At 43.2% G+C, this 15,818-nt stretch overlaps 1 protein-coding gene across 2 annotated transcripts in view; it reads right to left on the minus strand.

Moving 5' to 3' along the window:
* Window positions 1-15,818, minus strand: part of LOC109531313 (FERM and PDZ domain-containing protein 4-like) — a 38,786-nt gene that overhangs the window by 16,315 nt on the left and 6,653 nt on the right. For both annotated transcript variants that reach the window (XM_019895551.1, XM_019895552.1), the window contains exon 2: window positions 2-118. In XM_019895551.1, the coding sequence (XP_019751110.1) occupies window positions 2-118 (117 nt within the window). The remainder of the gene's footprint in view (window position 1; window positions 119-15,818) is intronic.

A 15,818-nucleotide genomic window follows, 5' to 3' on the forward strand; every position in this document is an offset into this window, starting at 1 on the left:
CTTGATGAAGCAGTCACGCCCCTCTCTATTGGTGCCCATGTCCCAGCCATTGGGGGGTGCCTGCGCGGTACCCCACGTCCCTGGAGGGGGCGGCCAGCCTGACGACTTGGTCCTGTGGCTGCAGACGATAGAAGGGGAAAGGGATCAAATAGAGATCGCGAAAAGCCTGCAGGCAAAACTTTAACTCTGACGTTTAGATGTCTCGGGAGACAACGTTTGAATGGTTTTCCTTTGAGACTTTCCGACATGACATTTCCTCAATCCATCCGTACATTTTTTTTTTTTTTTTTTTTTAAATCGCTTATCCTGTTCAGGGCCTTCTGGATCCTTTCCCAGGTGACTTAAGGAGAAAGGCAGGTTAAAATTGGACCGAGCACCAGTCAGTCATACGGCTGACACTGAAAGGCGTGCACACAAAATTACTTTAATAATTAAAAAAAAATCCGTCTCTTTACATGGAGCCTGAAAATCAGTGATGTGCAGATCACTACTTAGATAACAATACCTCTTTCACCGGATCTTTATGCTCACGTGAAATTACTCTTGATCCGTCAATCATTTGAGTAATGTAATTGAACAACAAGAACACAGTGGAAAGGATCTAAACTATTTCGATCTCGGCTAAAAGATACAGGGTGCGTGGGAACTAGTTTGCGGTCCACCTAATGAGGCGCGCGATGCGTAAGCGTCGCAGCACGCCACACACGCTGCTTAGTCAGTCACTCAGTCAGTCTGACTGCAATGGCATGACGGCGGAGCGTGAACGGCGTCGTGTGGCGCGAGTTCAGCCCCACAAACAGCCAAGGTGCGGTTTGCGGTGTTTGTGGAAGAACAGTAATAAAGAGGTTGAAGCACCTCAGGTTGAATCACAAGACAGACTTTGAGGATGAGGCGGAAAGAAGAAGAGAGCACAGCGTCAGGTGTTGCCTCGAAGGCAGGACAGAGCTCTTTGCCGCGATCCAAGTAGAGGGAGAGAATGCGGAGCTTTAAGGGGTGCTCAGCATTGTTTAGAAATAATAAGTCATGAAATAAATACATGCTTCAAAAGAGAGCTGCATCAGTTCAACTTGGTGTAATAATATGGGCCTTTACTTAGTAAAATTAGTTTAGTTTCCTAAAGATTTGAACATTTTAAGTGGGTTATAGATACAGAACAATTGGAACAAAATGGTGAACGAAGAAAAAAAAATACATGATCCCCCCCAAAAAAATGATTAAAAAATATTTTGTCCATCAGATATTTCTATTATTAACGGGAATCAGTGTAATTTGCTTTCACCGGCAAATTAATAGTTGCAAACATGTGCAATTATTGTGGCGTTTATTATTTTTTTAATCCACTATTAGCTGGCAAGTTCGATTTGTGACGAAAACAGCAAGAGTCTGACTCCTATCTTCACTTCCAGGTTTGAAATGGATAAAAATAATGAATGGTAATAATAACAATCACAAGATATTAAATACACATATTCTTTATGAAACTAGGATTTCAAACACACAACCCTTTTTCAATGAACCCTTTGGCGGGTGATAAAAAGCTCAAGTGAGAAGAGATAACAACGTGATCAATTAGACGATGTCGCGTGCGAAAATACAAACCAAATTAATTACATGAAGCATGTCTCACTCTTGTACTGGTGACGGCCATGAAATTAAGTTTGACTTCTCGAAAGTCAGCACATTCTGGCTAAAAGAAGCCAAGACGAATTCTCCGCTAAAGAACTTTTCATCAGATGCACTGGAAAGCAAAGGCAAAACTCAAATGGATTCAGGAAAGTTTATCGGAGAATAAAAGCAGCGTTTGTCCACAAATCGATCAGCCTTAGCTGAGTCTCTGAGGGACCGACAGTGGCGATTCATGTCACCCAAGTCCAAGAAGTCCTCAGTGACTAATTGCAGATTTAAAAAAAAAAAGGAAGTCTTACAGGAGGAGGTTTTTTTTTATATTTTAATGAGGAGAAATATTCAAGGCCTTAGATGAATAAATGTTCTGTAAACGCAATTAGGACAACTGAGTTTGAGTGTAGAGAAATGGTGCCTCTGCATTGACTGACGAGCTTCATCAAGCGTGTAAGGCATCCATCCATCCATTTTCTGATCCGCTTATCCTCACAAGGGTCACCGGGCGTTGCTGGAGCCGATTTCAACTGACTTCGGGCGGAAGGCGGACTACACCCCTGAACTGGACGCTTGTCAGTCACAGTCCGTCCCACATCCGCACCGTCACTGAGTGGGAACTGATCCCACGCTGCCCGAACACAAGTGTGCCGAGTTTACCACGACACCGTCAGCGACACCAACATGTAAACCTCGGTCTAGTTTTTTGACTGTTTAATCTCCTCAAAGCCTTGGTTTTGACTCTGTCTTGTGATCACAGTGAAATCTTGAGACGGTGAGCGGTTCTGTGACTTTTCCAGGTGCGTGTACGCACGTTTGACGCACAAATAGATGCATGGTTATGGTTAGTGAATGACTCTGGTTGTCTCAAAGTCTTTCTTTTGACTCTGTCTCATCTCAGAGATTTTTTTTTCCCTCACATTTCCTGGGTTTTGCTTATGTTTTCGTCCTGTCGCCTCAAAATGTCTTGTTCTTGACTTGGTCTTCCCTCCTCACCGATTGGACTTCATATTGTATTGGTCATGGTTTGATGCCTTGAAACTTGCTTGATCTGTCTCGGTCTCATCTCCTCAAATCCTTGAGGTCGACCTTGCCTCAGTCTTGGTCTCATCTCTTTTAATACTCGGTATCACCTTGGTCTTGCATTGCCTCAGCCTTGAGCTTCATGTGACAAGATCACAATGGCTTGTTGTTCATTTTGTCTGCCCTCCTCATAATCTTGGTCTCGACTCTCTCTTGTCTCGTAAAGACTGAGTCTTGACTTTGTCTTGTGTCCTCAAAGTCTTGGCCTTAGCAACATTTTGGTTGATGTGATCTTCACCCAACCACTGTTACTTCCGCTGCTGCTATACTACTCTAGATTCTTCTACTGTACACCCGTCTAAATTGGGCATCTTTTGTGACTGTTTCGCACCACGCGACACAAGGTGGCAAAACAATTCATACCGGTAATTGAATAAATTCTTTTTTCTTGGTCTTTTCCCTGCGTCTTTGGATCGGCACGCTGGTTTTACGATGAAAGCAGTCGCAGTAAGTTATGTCACTTCAAAGGCTTGTCTTCCGCGTTTCAGGGCTCTTTGCATCCATTATTCAAAGCCTCCCCTGTCTCTCCCTCTAAATGCTTCCCTAGTTATTGTAGCAGCCGTAATAAGTTGTGTGCAGTGCTCTCGCGTCTGCATGGGTGGGTATGTTAATGCGGCCTGTGTCCGCAAGCATGCCCCACTCGCATGTGCTAGCGCCATGAGATGTGAATAATATCGCGTCCTCTCAACGGCACCGCAGCAGTGTTTTGCCACAAAATACATGAAGGCAATGGGCTATCGGAAACGGTGTTTTTGCTTCGGCGCATGCGATTCTACCACTGTAGTTCGCGTGAGGCATCGGGTTGGCTTTCCCAAAGCAACAGTGCGCTGGCGGTGTATGCGAGTTTTCCAGATGCATGGATTTATTTGACACACAGCGCATTTGCTGGGAGAAGGCCTCGGTGGTGTATATTTAGAACACAGCCCAAATGATGTGTGCGGACACGAGAGCAAGCTGTTGGAGTACCAAAAGTGAGGTGCATTCTTATCTGTCATATTTGCTCATTTTACGTTAAGAAAATGACCTGAAATATAGAAATAATAATTTTTGGGGGGATATTTTTCATGAGTGGGGCTAAATTATGAAGTACATTCATTTTGTTAGTTTGACAACAGAAACATACTTATTGATAGGGGTGCAGAGAAGCGGTGCACTGGTGTGCTTGAGCTCTCAAAATTGAAAATTGTGCTCTAGCTTGTCACCACGCTTTTAAAAATCAGTCTAGCTTCAATTTAGAATTAAGTCAGCTGCCACAAAAATTGATTCCAGAGTGCCAACTAGAAACATACTGATTGATAGGGGTGCACAGAAGCGGTGCGCTGGTGCGCATGAGCTCTCAAAATTGAATATTGCGCTCCAGATTGTCACCGCACTTTTGAAAATCAGTCTTGCCTCAATTTAGAATTAAGTCAGCTGCCACAAAAATTGATTCCCGAGTGCTAACTTCACAATAAACGATAGGTAAGGCATTGATATCCATGTTCAGCATTACTTATTTCACTTTTATAGCGAAGGTGACCCTTGTGGCACGTTGCATAGTAGTCAAAGATGGGCAGTGAATTTTTTTGAACAGGCCATGCAACTGAATCGTGTTAAAAGATGAATTTAATTTCATTTTATAAAACGGTTAATTTATTGTTTTAATAAGTTGTCATTGTGTAGCCCTGGTATCATGAAAAACCATCCTGTAATTTTCCAATCCCAATTGAGGCAGTAAAGCTAACACAAACAAACGGTCGATACAGTACTTACGGTTTCAGGTGATTTGCCCTCAAGATTTTTCTCCCAATTGACAAACTGTCTCTTTAAATCCATTTTTCATTCGCATTAGCTGAAGTGCTATAGATCCCATGATCTTTGATTTCTTCTTTCTTTTCCCGAGCACTACAATGTTGAGTTTGCAGAGACGCTAAATAGGGTTCACTCTCCGGTGGACAGTGAAAACGATCTTCCTTCCATTACATGAATAAATGATGGCCGCACAGTCGCATCGGACTTGTAGTCGAGAGGCAGGTGGGTAAACCATGCTGCACAATTCATGAACAGGTTACCCAAGAGTCACAGTGTGGACAATTAAGAAATGTGTGCGCCTCCATGATATTTTGATGTCAAATTAACACTTTCAAACGTTTGTTTTTGTTTGCATGTCACGTTATTAACTTATTTTCTGAAGAAAAGACAAAAGAATTAACATTTTTATAGCAATGACTTCGTTCAAGGAAGCAGTTAATTTCACGAGAGCGATTTAAAATGTGAATGGCAGATCACAATCAAATCCAGTCAATTAAAGATTTCCCTTCCCGCATCTTAATTAGAACGCCGTCCAAAGTTATCAGTTAGTACAATTTGGAGGAAATGACTTCGAGTTATGCTTTGTGGGAGATGGGAACGGATCACTTTTCAGCCCTTCATCAAATGTGCATGACCAACGTGATCCTTGCTTTATCACTGTAGTTCACTTTCGCTTTCATCTCCTTTGAATAGCGTGAAGACTTCAAGTGTGTTATGAAACGCTGTAATCCTGTTCATGAGCACGGTGACCATGCATTATAGAAAAGCCACGTGCCAACATACACGCACTCAAACTGCTTTGAGTAATTCATATTGATTATGCCAATTAGGTGAAGCTATATGCAATCAAACCATGAAAACACCGACAAGCATTTTTCCCCCCATTTTTTTTTTTTGTGTGTGAAATCATTAGTGAAGTGTAACTTTAAGACTCCCTTTTGCACATCACACATTTTTTTTTCTTTCCTGATATTTATGTGCTCTGTCAGAAGGCTCAACCCTTTTCCTTCGGCTAATGTGGCTTTCCCAGCATGCATCGCATCATGCCAGAGCCAGATTAATCTCTCTAGTCTCAGTTTTAGAGGCATCCATCAAAAACAATGTCACTCTTGTCATTTATATTGCAGGTTTGGATTGGGTACATTCTGCAATTAGATGCTACATTACATGCAAGGCCCCAGAATTCGGGAGAAAACGTTCTTGTCAATTATGTCATAGGCTTTGTAGTTGATATCCATGCATCCATCCATCCATTTTCCGATCCGCTTATCCTCACAAGGGTCACGGGGGGTGCTGGAGCCAATCTCAGCTGTCTTCGGGCAGTATGCGGGGGACACCTTGAACCGGTTGCCAGCCAATCGCAGGGCACGCAGAGACGAACAACCATCCGCGCTCACACTCACACCTAGGGACAATTTAGAGTATTCAATCAGCTTGCCATGCATGTTTTTGGAACTTGGGAGGAAACCAAAGTACCTGGAGGAAAACCCACGCAGCCCCGGGGAGAACATGCTAACTCCACACAGGGAGGCCGGAGCTGGAATTGAACTCAGTGCCTCTGCACTGTGAGGTCGACATGCTAACCACTGGTCCACCGGGCCGCCTGTAGTATATGGTTTAAAAATTACTGTACATATATAGTTCTAGTTACATACCAGTTGGGTATATAAACATAACCTTTAACCTCTTTTAACATAGGTTACTCCTGACCAACCTTTACAAAAGGATGCTACAAATCCCTAAATAGAACAAGCAAGCATGAATGAAAGGAAAGCTTTTAAAAGTCCAATTTCAGAAAATGGTCTCACGCTCGAGACTTACGTCAGCCATATACTCGCCGTCACGCAATCATGTTGATGAGGAAAATTGGAGTCGCATTCATTGATAATCGCTCGACAACAGTGTTGTTCTTTCCGACGTTTGAAAGGAAGCAGTCCTTGACCCAATGTCCTTCTCTGCAAGGGTGGTACAAAGGTTAGGAGATTCGACTTTCTGAAGAGACCCACAGACTCAGACAAAGACATGCATGCAGCACAACATGTGGTCGGAGTATTCATGAAATTTTTATGACGGTTCATCATATTTTATGCTCTGGTCGTCCCTTGTGTACTGTGCTAGCAACACTTTCAACATTTACTCTGAATGATTGACCGCAGTTATACATGCCATTACATGAGGTGTCGGCTTACTCGATAAAATGTTGGTGTACCTCACTGGATCGCAGTTCAGACGATTAACTGGGTGAATATTAAGTGTTTTTCGGGGACTTTTTGCACTTTTTCAACATATCTTGCAAAACTTACAAACATTAGCGGATAAACTCTGATTGTGTATTTTGCCTTTTTCTTTAGCCTTTTTCGGATTAAGAAAAAAATGGCAACATTTGGACCCCTGTTTTTTTTATCGATACGACCGTTTCCTCCCACCTTCCAAAAACATGCATTTTATGGAGAGTGAAGACTACAAATTGCCAAGAGGTGTGAACGTCAGTATGATCTTTTTCTTTAGATGTAACATGTGACCAGCGGCAAGTTCAGGGTCTGTAAAGTCGGCTGGGATGGATTTCAAGTTCCTCTCGTGATAAGTCCCCTTAGAACATCCATGGATGCTTTTCTCCAAATCGACTGCCTACGAACCATATCCCCTTCATGCAGCTGTCATCACTGCATGTACGGTATGAGCGACATGAATGGAGGCAGAGCTAGACCTAATGCGATTCTGTTTGGTTGTGAAAGCTCGGGAAAAGCGGCAGATGAGAGGTGCGCCTCCCGCAAAGAGGCCCGTGGAGAAGTGGCTCAGACAGAGAGGAACCTCGCCGATTAAAGGCTTTATTCCTCTATGACTGCTTTTTAGTTTTAGACGGCAACACACACACACACACACACACACACACACACACACACACACACACACACTTATTTATTTATTTTAATTTATTTATTTATCAAAAATGTCCCCCCACCCTTACTTTTCTGTTCCTCCCCTTACTTTGGAGCTAATCTCCCTGGTCAGGATGAGAGCTTGTTGGGACCAGCTTCACTGTGCTCTTATAGTGCAGTGCGACCAGGAGATTCAGTGGTACTGTGTCAAACCTTTGCGTTGGGCTGAATGAAGAGAAAAGGAGGCCTTAAAACTGCATTCTTTGCCATTTCCAGCAGGAGGCAATCACAGTGGTTTGTCCTCACACTGGATTCGTTATTCAAGCCAAGGCTTCATAGCAACAGCTGGTCAATGGGTGACTTTCTCCTTCTCATCCGATGATTTGTTTAATTTGAAGGTCTCGAAGAGAGACGAGGCTTCAAGACGTTATTTCTATTGACCACAGAAGTTTCCACAGATGACCATCTCTCTTAGAGGCGGTCACAATCATGCCTCCGTTAGACATGGGAAAGGGCTGCCACTGTGTCATAGCAACAACGTATGCTCATACACACACACGAGAACGCACTCCTATGACATCGTGTTTCTGCTGAATAATGTTCACTTGATGAGAGTGCCGCCGGTGTTTCTCGACTTTACCAGATGAATGCTGTGTTTGTCTTTTATTAGCACAGCTATTGTTGCCATGGGCAACCAGGGTATCCTCAGCAGCTCTGTATAGAAAGAGGCTGTGTGTGTGTGTGTGTGTGTGTGTGTGTGTGTGTGTGTGTGTGTGTGTGTGTGTGTGTGTGTGTGTGTGTGTGTGTGTGTGCGACAGCTAATCTCCTCTGGGTGGGAATAAAACCACATCAGGGAAGCATCCCACCCATGATGAGCGCCGAATATTTAAGTGTGAGTAAGCAAGTCTGAAATCCCGCTGAAGAAATGAAAGAAATGAAAAAAGAAGAAAAAAAGAAAAAAGAAGAAATGAAAATTATGAGCAAATAAATTACATTTTGTCAAACTGATTAATAAAACTAAAAAAACTGATGAATAAAACACTATACATTAAACTCACAAACCGTAAATTATGTTTAGAAAAAAATTCACGTGTGTGTGTGTGTGTGTGTGTGTGTGTGTGTGTGTCTGTGTGTGTGTGTGTGTGCGTGCGCGCTTGCATGAATGTTTATGTTCCAGGGAGCTATGTGACTTAATTGGTTCTGCACAGTTTGCCTCGGTTCTGTTTCTTTTTTTTTTCCATTTCTCCATTACCAACATGACATAATTTGATCATATTGTTTAACTTGACGCCAAAAATGAATGCAAATAAAGATATTTTACGCCATATTAATTCCATCATTACCCGTAAAATCCTTCAGGATGACAATATGGCTGTGTAAAAACACCTTCCCGTTCACCCTCCGTTACGTGTCATTAGGTCTTTTCAAAAGGGTGTGTGGTCTTACTTTATTTTAATTGTTTTATACGACAGTGGTTACCTTCTTTTTACACTTGTACAACAATTAAGAATGTCAAGAGTGTTTCTGCAAAAAATTGCTCCATAAAAGTTTTACAAAGGTGAGCGTAGACTTTGCAATGCACTTTACATGTTGATGTCTCAGTTGTCGTGCTTTCTCTGCATTTTTCCCCTCAGTCTTCCATCATCCATCCATCCATTTTCTGATCCGCTTTATCCTCACAAGGGTCGCGGGGCTGTAAGCGGGGTAAACCTTGAACTGCGTTGCCAGCCAATTGCGGTGCAAACAACCATCCACACTCACTCTCACACCTCGGGACAATTTAGAGTGTTCCATCATCCTGGGGGTTTTCACCTTTTATTAAGCCGTTATGACCTACCCTCACATGGGTCCCACCCTTCCAAACACTTGTTACACTTCGTAAATGTAACTTTAAAAATGCAATATTAAGAATAACAACCGCACCCTTGATTATAGGATGCATTCATAAATTAATGTGAGCATGTGTTCAAATATGCCATTCGGTTATTCAGAGTGAACCAAAAGTGCCAGTGCGCATTCTAGGGCGCCCCAACTGGGGACACGGTACGCCAGTGCTTCAGGCAGTCCAGATGGAAACAGTTCAAGCACGATCTGCTGATTGCTTTAGTACAAGGTTCACCAACCTTTTTGAAAGTGAGAATTACCTTTTTGAAATGGGGTATTTATTCGTGCCAATTTAAACCACTGCGAAATAACAAAATTGCTCAAATGACCTTTCTTTACACTAGCATGTGGTATTAATAAAAGTACGCTATCTACGCTATCGATGATCAGCCCCTGTCCCATGAGACCTAAGCTACGTCACCGCATTTATCTATTGCAGGGGTGGCCAGCCCACGGCTCGCGAGCCGCATGCGGCTCTTTGGCTGGTTCAATGCAGCTCCCGGGCTTTCACACGACAAGGGTCGAAAACACCTCAGCAGTGGCGCTGCCATTCAAACAAAGGCGCTAAATAAATAGAACGCAATACGTCAGCCTATCATCAATCCCGTTACTTGATTGACATAGAGGGCAACCAATCAGATGACCGAATCACTGCTCATGCGCAAACAACGACGCTAAGCTAGTCAGCGAATTACCTCTGATTTTAAGGTGCGGGTGTCCAATACGTCGATAACAATCGACTGGGAGCCAGCGGACTAGTCCCAAGTCGACCGCAAGGGGTGGGAGGAGGAAATTGGTGGGGATCGGTGTGTTTGTGTCTTTAGCTTTCGTTCATGTTCGGGCCTGTTGCTCATAGTGGCGTGTGTGCATATGTGCGCGAGTGCATGATTGGGCGCTCGCATGCGTGCGTGCGTGCGTGCGTGTGTGTGTGTGTGTGTGTGTGTGTGTGTGTGTTTGCACGTGAGCGATCGGGTCGATCGTGGGAAGTTGGTCACTTCAAAAGTTGATCTTTGAGCAAAAAACTATGTGTGTGTGTGTGTGCGTGTGTGTGTGTGTGTGTGTGTGTGTGTGTGTGCGTGTGCGTGTGTGTGTGTGCGCGCGAGGGCGGGATGCCAATGTGTAAGATGTGGCTCTTTGCAGTAACACAGTAAAAAAAATTGGCTCTTAGTCTCTGACTGGTTGGCCACCCCTGATCTATTGTTTCTCCCTGTGATGTCACGGATGCAGCAGTGCACCTGACTGTACTCTTCACTGGCTTTGACGCGGAGCTCTAAAGGACAGAAGAGACTAAACGGTTGCCTTAGTCCTCATCCATCAGCCAGCTGGCTCCCATTTCTGATCTCTTCCTGCTCCTCCTCCTCTGAGATTCCGCTCTGAACGACAGAGCCTTTTAGCCCTCGTGTATGCTGACTAACATTCAGGATAATCAATAAGTGTCCGCACCAGTGATTTGCGGTTACACAAACGGTGTGGGGAACGGATCGCACGAACACGTGTTGCAAAAGAGCGGACACATGAACATGTTTCTAATGATGTGGCGAAACAGACTTCATTTACATCAGGTGACGTACACTAGCAAACGCAAGCCGTCCGAGTGATTTAGTTGTGACGTGACACGACAGAAATACATTACAATCCACGGAAAAATCATGACTAACTGACCATTTTTTTTTGTTTAGCAAACAAACAAACAAAAAAAAAAGGAATTATCCACAGCACCTATCACAAAGGATCACCCAACAGGAAAAACCGAACTGTTTTAGATGTAGACGTGTGTTATAAATGCAGACCATTGCCCATTAAATGCTCCATCAACCTGAGCTAAACAGCTTTCTGCTGACTTAAACCCCCCAACCCCCGCCCCCACCTCCTCACAGCTGCACATGATAACTGGGGTCTGCATTTACGATGTTGACCTTTCAAAACTGTTAAAGCTTCCTCGCCGTCATATCACGCAGAACACGTTGCGTTCCTGTTATCCAGAAAAAGGCTGCCGTCGAGATGAGAACCTTGAACCTCAGATGTGCAAGCCATTAGTGCTGCTCAAAATATATTCCGTGAAGCTAATTAAGTCATTAGAAAAAAAAACAAACATTTAGATCAATTATTTTCTGTTCCAGAGTTAATATTGTCACCTGATGAATATGATGAAAGAAAAACACACTGATAGCATAAAATACAACGCAGTCTCCTTACAAATGAGAAGCCCTCATATGCAAGTTGTACGTCACATTCCAGATGTACCTTCCACATCCGGCTTTTAACATTTAAGACTAAAACCCAATCGGGGCAAACATTTTAGTAAGCGGTCATGAAGCGTACCGGAAGAAACAAAAATCATTTGGGCGCTACCGACCAGTTATATGGCAATCAGATGAATTCTTTCAACGAGAGTCTTGACAGTGATCTTGTTCATTATGCTGAACTCAATTTTAACAGCAGACACGTGTGTCTATTTTGAGGAGTTTTACAGCCCAGTTGAAATCCCAACTAATAAACTGATAGAGGATTAGCATTCTGGGTATACAGCTAGCCAAGTTTTCTTATTCTTCATCGCATGGCAAGCTACTCTCATGCGGGGAAGAGTGCTGTGTGGCCCTTATTAACGCTGACAGTCTGCAGTGACGACGGGGGTCCGCTGGGCGACGCTTTGTAAACACCATGCCACGAAGAAGCGTCACGTTGAAAGAAAGAGGCAAAACAACGCACACGAGAAGTAGTGGGGCAAGTGGCCATGATGCAGTTCAACTATATTTTGAAACGCGTTTATGGGAAGTCAGCGTTCTTCCACAAGACAGGCTCGAAAAAGGCAAACCACCCCCGACTCAGTCGGAAGCGAGACATTGCGTTAATTCACCGCGGTTGCTTGTTTGCTTTTGCCAGTGACATTCCAAGCATTTGGAATATTGGTCCTTTCTCGTGGGAAATGGTTCAACGTGTAGGAACTTACTACTGACTGTTTCAATTCCAGAATATGAACTTGGGTGATTATCGTTAATTGTTATACCGGACAGCATTTGGAATTAATTAACTCAAAACTATTCAATTTTGACTCATCCAAACATTAGCTGTGGATTTTTGGCCTGTTTTACAGACGCTGATCATGATGCTTAATAAACATCACGTGTAAAAGGTATTTTAAAGAAAAAAAAATTGTACAGTCGCGGTGTGCTGCATCCAGTACTTGTTGCAATCATACAGATCCGTAATAAACTCTAATCGTTTGGAGTTATTTGAATTTCGTGTTGCATGGCAAATCAGCGCCGCCCACATCCCACTTGTACGCTGTGAGCTCACAATTTCTCCTCATGGGTCATCTGTCTAATATCTCTGAGTAGAACTAATTTAGCTGAATTATTTATTTGATCTACTTGACTTTTATTCATCCAGGTAAGAACATATTCTCATTTGCAATGGAAGCAGACAGCAGGGGGTAAAAACAAAGCAAGAGAAAAGCAATTACAAATACATTGACCATAAACTGGACATTCTGTTAAGTGCGATTCCTTTGAAGTTGGTTTGAGTACAAGCCTTTGGAATTGGCCAACACGTTTTATAACTTCCTGTTTATTCTCGGGCAAGCGTCCTTGAGACCTGGGATACATTTGTTTTTCAGGATACATACTTTTTGAGGATGCTTGTTGAGTTCATCAAATCGATTCCTAGAAGTTGAACGAATGTTTCTGACTTACTGTAGAAAAAAAAAATGGGTGAAATGTTTTAGCTCATGTTTTTATATAGTTTTCCTCAGATGTTTTTGTTTGGTTTTAAAATGGAATTGCAGGCCAAATGCCCACGGGCCGTCGGTTCCCAAGCCGTTCTTTCTCACGGTATCCTTTTGCCAATTCCTTGTGTCCGTTCCAAATGATCGATACTCATTCAAAGGAGGAAAATGCACTTTAACTCAATATTGGGTCAGGACATGAATAATAATGTGGAGCTTAATAGTTTACCACATGTATTAACTTGCATGCCGAGGATTTGCGCTACCTGAGCTGCATCAGCTCTTGCATCCATCCCCACTCATAATTTACCACATCATTCTATCATCACTTTTCCCTCTGGGCGACGATTAAAATATGCAATTATTATGATTTTTTAAATTATTGTTATTTCTCTGTCTAAAATGACGCCGGTGGTCACACGTAGAATCTAGTGACAGGCGCAGGCACATACAGCATCAGCAGTAGCAGCAGACTCACCCTGACAGCTTTGGCATCTTCACAAAGCTGAACACATCCATGTCAAGGCAATAAATGTGCCAAGTGCTTCACTTGTGCTCCATTGTCCGAACAACGTCTTTGACAGCGGAGGAATAAATAATTCAAGAACCCCCCCCACCCCCCACCCCCAAAAAGAAAAAGTGGAGCTTCCACAAGTCAGGTGGAGAGATTATTCCTGTTGTCTGGGCTTCTGCATGGCTGAGTGATTGCTGTGTCCTCGCCTCGCAAATCCACTACAGCGCATGCAAAAGGATCTGTGTGTGGAGCTTCCACCCGCTGGTTAGATCCTTCAAAGCATGCCTGTGTTAAGCCACCTTCATTTAATTTCCATCGCCGAGGAATTATGTGCGGGAGCCGCGCACTAACAACAGCTTTGGACGGAGGCAGGGAAAGAGAGAAAAACAGAGAGAGAGAGCGAGAGAGAGAGAGAGGATGGAGGGAGGGAACGAGCGAGGTTCAGGGATGGAGGAATGTGAAAGGGAGTGCATAGGAGCCACAAGAATTCCATCTGAAGGATGCAGCCGGTTATGCAGAAGTCCCCTCCTCACAGCTGCACATGATAACTGGGGTCTGCATTTACGATGTTGACCTTTCAAAACTGTTAAAGCTTCCTCGCCGTCATATCACGCAGAACACGTTGCGTTCCTGTTATCCAGAAAAAGGCTGCCGTCGAGATGAGAACCTTGAACCTCAGATGTGCAAGCCATTAGTGCTGCTCAAAATATATTCCGTGAAGCTAATTAAGTCATTAGAAAAAAAAACAAACATTTAGATCAATTATTTTCTGTTCCAGAGTTAATATTGTCACCTGATGAATATGATGAAAGAAAAACACACTGATAGCATAAAATACAACGCAGTCTCCTTACAAATGAGAAGCCCTCATATGCAAGTTGTACGTCACATTCCAGATGTACCTTCCACATCCGGCTTTTAACATTTAAGACTAAAACCCAATCGGGGCAAACATTTTAGTAAGCGGTCATGAAGCGTACCGGAAGAAACAAAAATCATTTGGGCGCTACCGACCAGTTATATGGCAATCAGATGAATTCTTTCAACGAGAGTCTTGACAGTGATCTTGTTCATTATGCTGAACTCAATTTTAACAGCAGACACGTGTGTCTATTTTGAGGAGTTTTACAGCCCAGTTGAAATCCCAACTAATAAACTGATAGAGGATTAGCATTCTGGGTATACAGCTAGCCAAGTTTTCTTATTCTTCATCGCATGGCAAGCTACTCTCATATGCAGTGCCCACTAAAAGTTTTCCTCAGCCCTTTCCTATCCACGAGCAGCTTTGGGCAGTAAGTGAATCCAGTTCTTGTGTCAAGGCACGCATTTTTGGTTGTGGGAGGAATCCGAAACACGGCAAAATCAGGTGCTGCAAGGAGCCCACGCCAGAATCGAACTCTGTACCTTCTTTGGAACACGTGACAAGTATGAAGAGTCAAGTTGCAGCTGTGTGGGCACTTCACTCATTAGCGGGTTTTTTGCTTTCTGTCTCGGGCAATTTCCTCAGCGTTTTAAACTGCCACTTCTGAAATTGCAATCTGCACAGCTTTTGGTGTTTGTGAGTTGCCGTTCGATTGCACTTTCATTTAACATTTCTTCATTTCCCAGTGATCTCCATAATATGGTTGACTTGACTTTCTAATTTGCTTTATTGGGTTGAGCATGCAGTTTGTTTGTACTTATGCTCTTCCACATTGGCTGGGTAGTTCGCAGTCACGTGCAATTTAAACTGTTGCGGAGAGTCAGGCAAATGAAGAGGAAGAAAGAACGCTAATGCTGAAAAGAACGCGAACGGCAAAGCGATGGTTTCTCGAATTATTTGTCGATGGAGTTTGAATGAAACTATTCTGGCAGACACTCTGCATCGTATGATTTGAGCAGTTATTTGTCAGTTATTTGCTCAGTGTTCAGAGCTCAAGTTCAAACCCTAAGGACAGAAAACGCGCTGTAACAACAACGGTAAGTGGAGGAAAGGCGGACTGATGCTGAAGTTGTCTTACTGCCGAATAGCACATTTGAATATAAAAATGCCATGAATCAAATCACCGAGTCGAAGGAAATAACAGTGAGCCAAGTAAAAAAAAAAAAAAGGAATCCACAGGTTTCAACCTACATTTGGTTGAAAAAAAAAAACACGCTTTAAATTTTGATGAAGAATCATTGCGGGTCTGTTCATCAAAGAAGAAAAATAAGCCTTCATAAATCAAACCCATCGGCTGGGGCACCGCTGTCAAAGCCCGCCAAGAGCCAATTAGGCTCGTTTGTGATCCGAGGAGGGCTGATATTTCTTCATGTGCCGCTGACCATTTCATTTTTTTTTTTTTTT

Source organism: Hippocampus comes, unplaced genomic scaffold (assembly GCF_001891065.2).
Source record: "Hippocampus comes isolate QL1 unplaced genomic scaffold, H_comes_QL1_v1.1 scaffold237, whole genome shotgun sequence".
Taxonomy (NCBI): domain Eukaryota; kingdom Metazoa; phylum Chordata; class Actinopteri; order Syngnathiformes; family Syngnathidae; genus Hippocampus; species Hippocampus comes.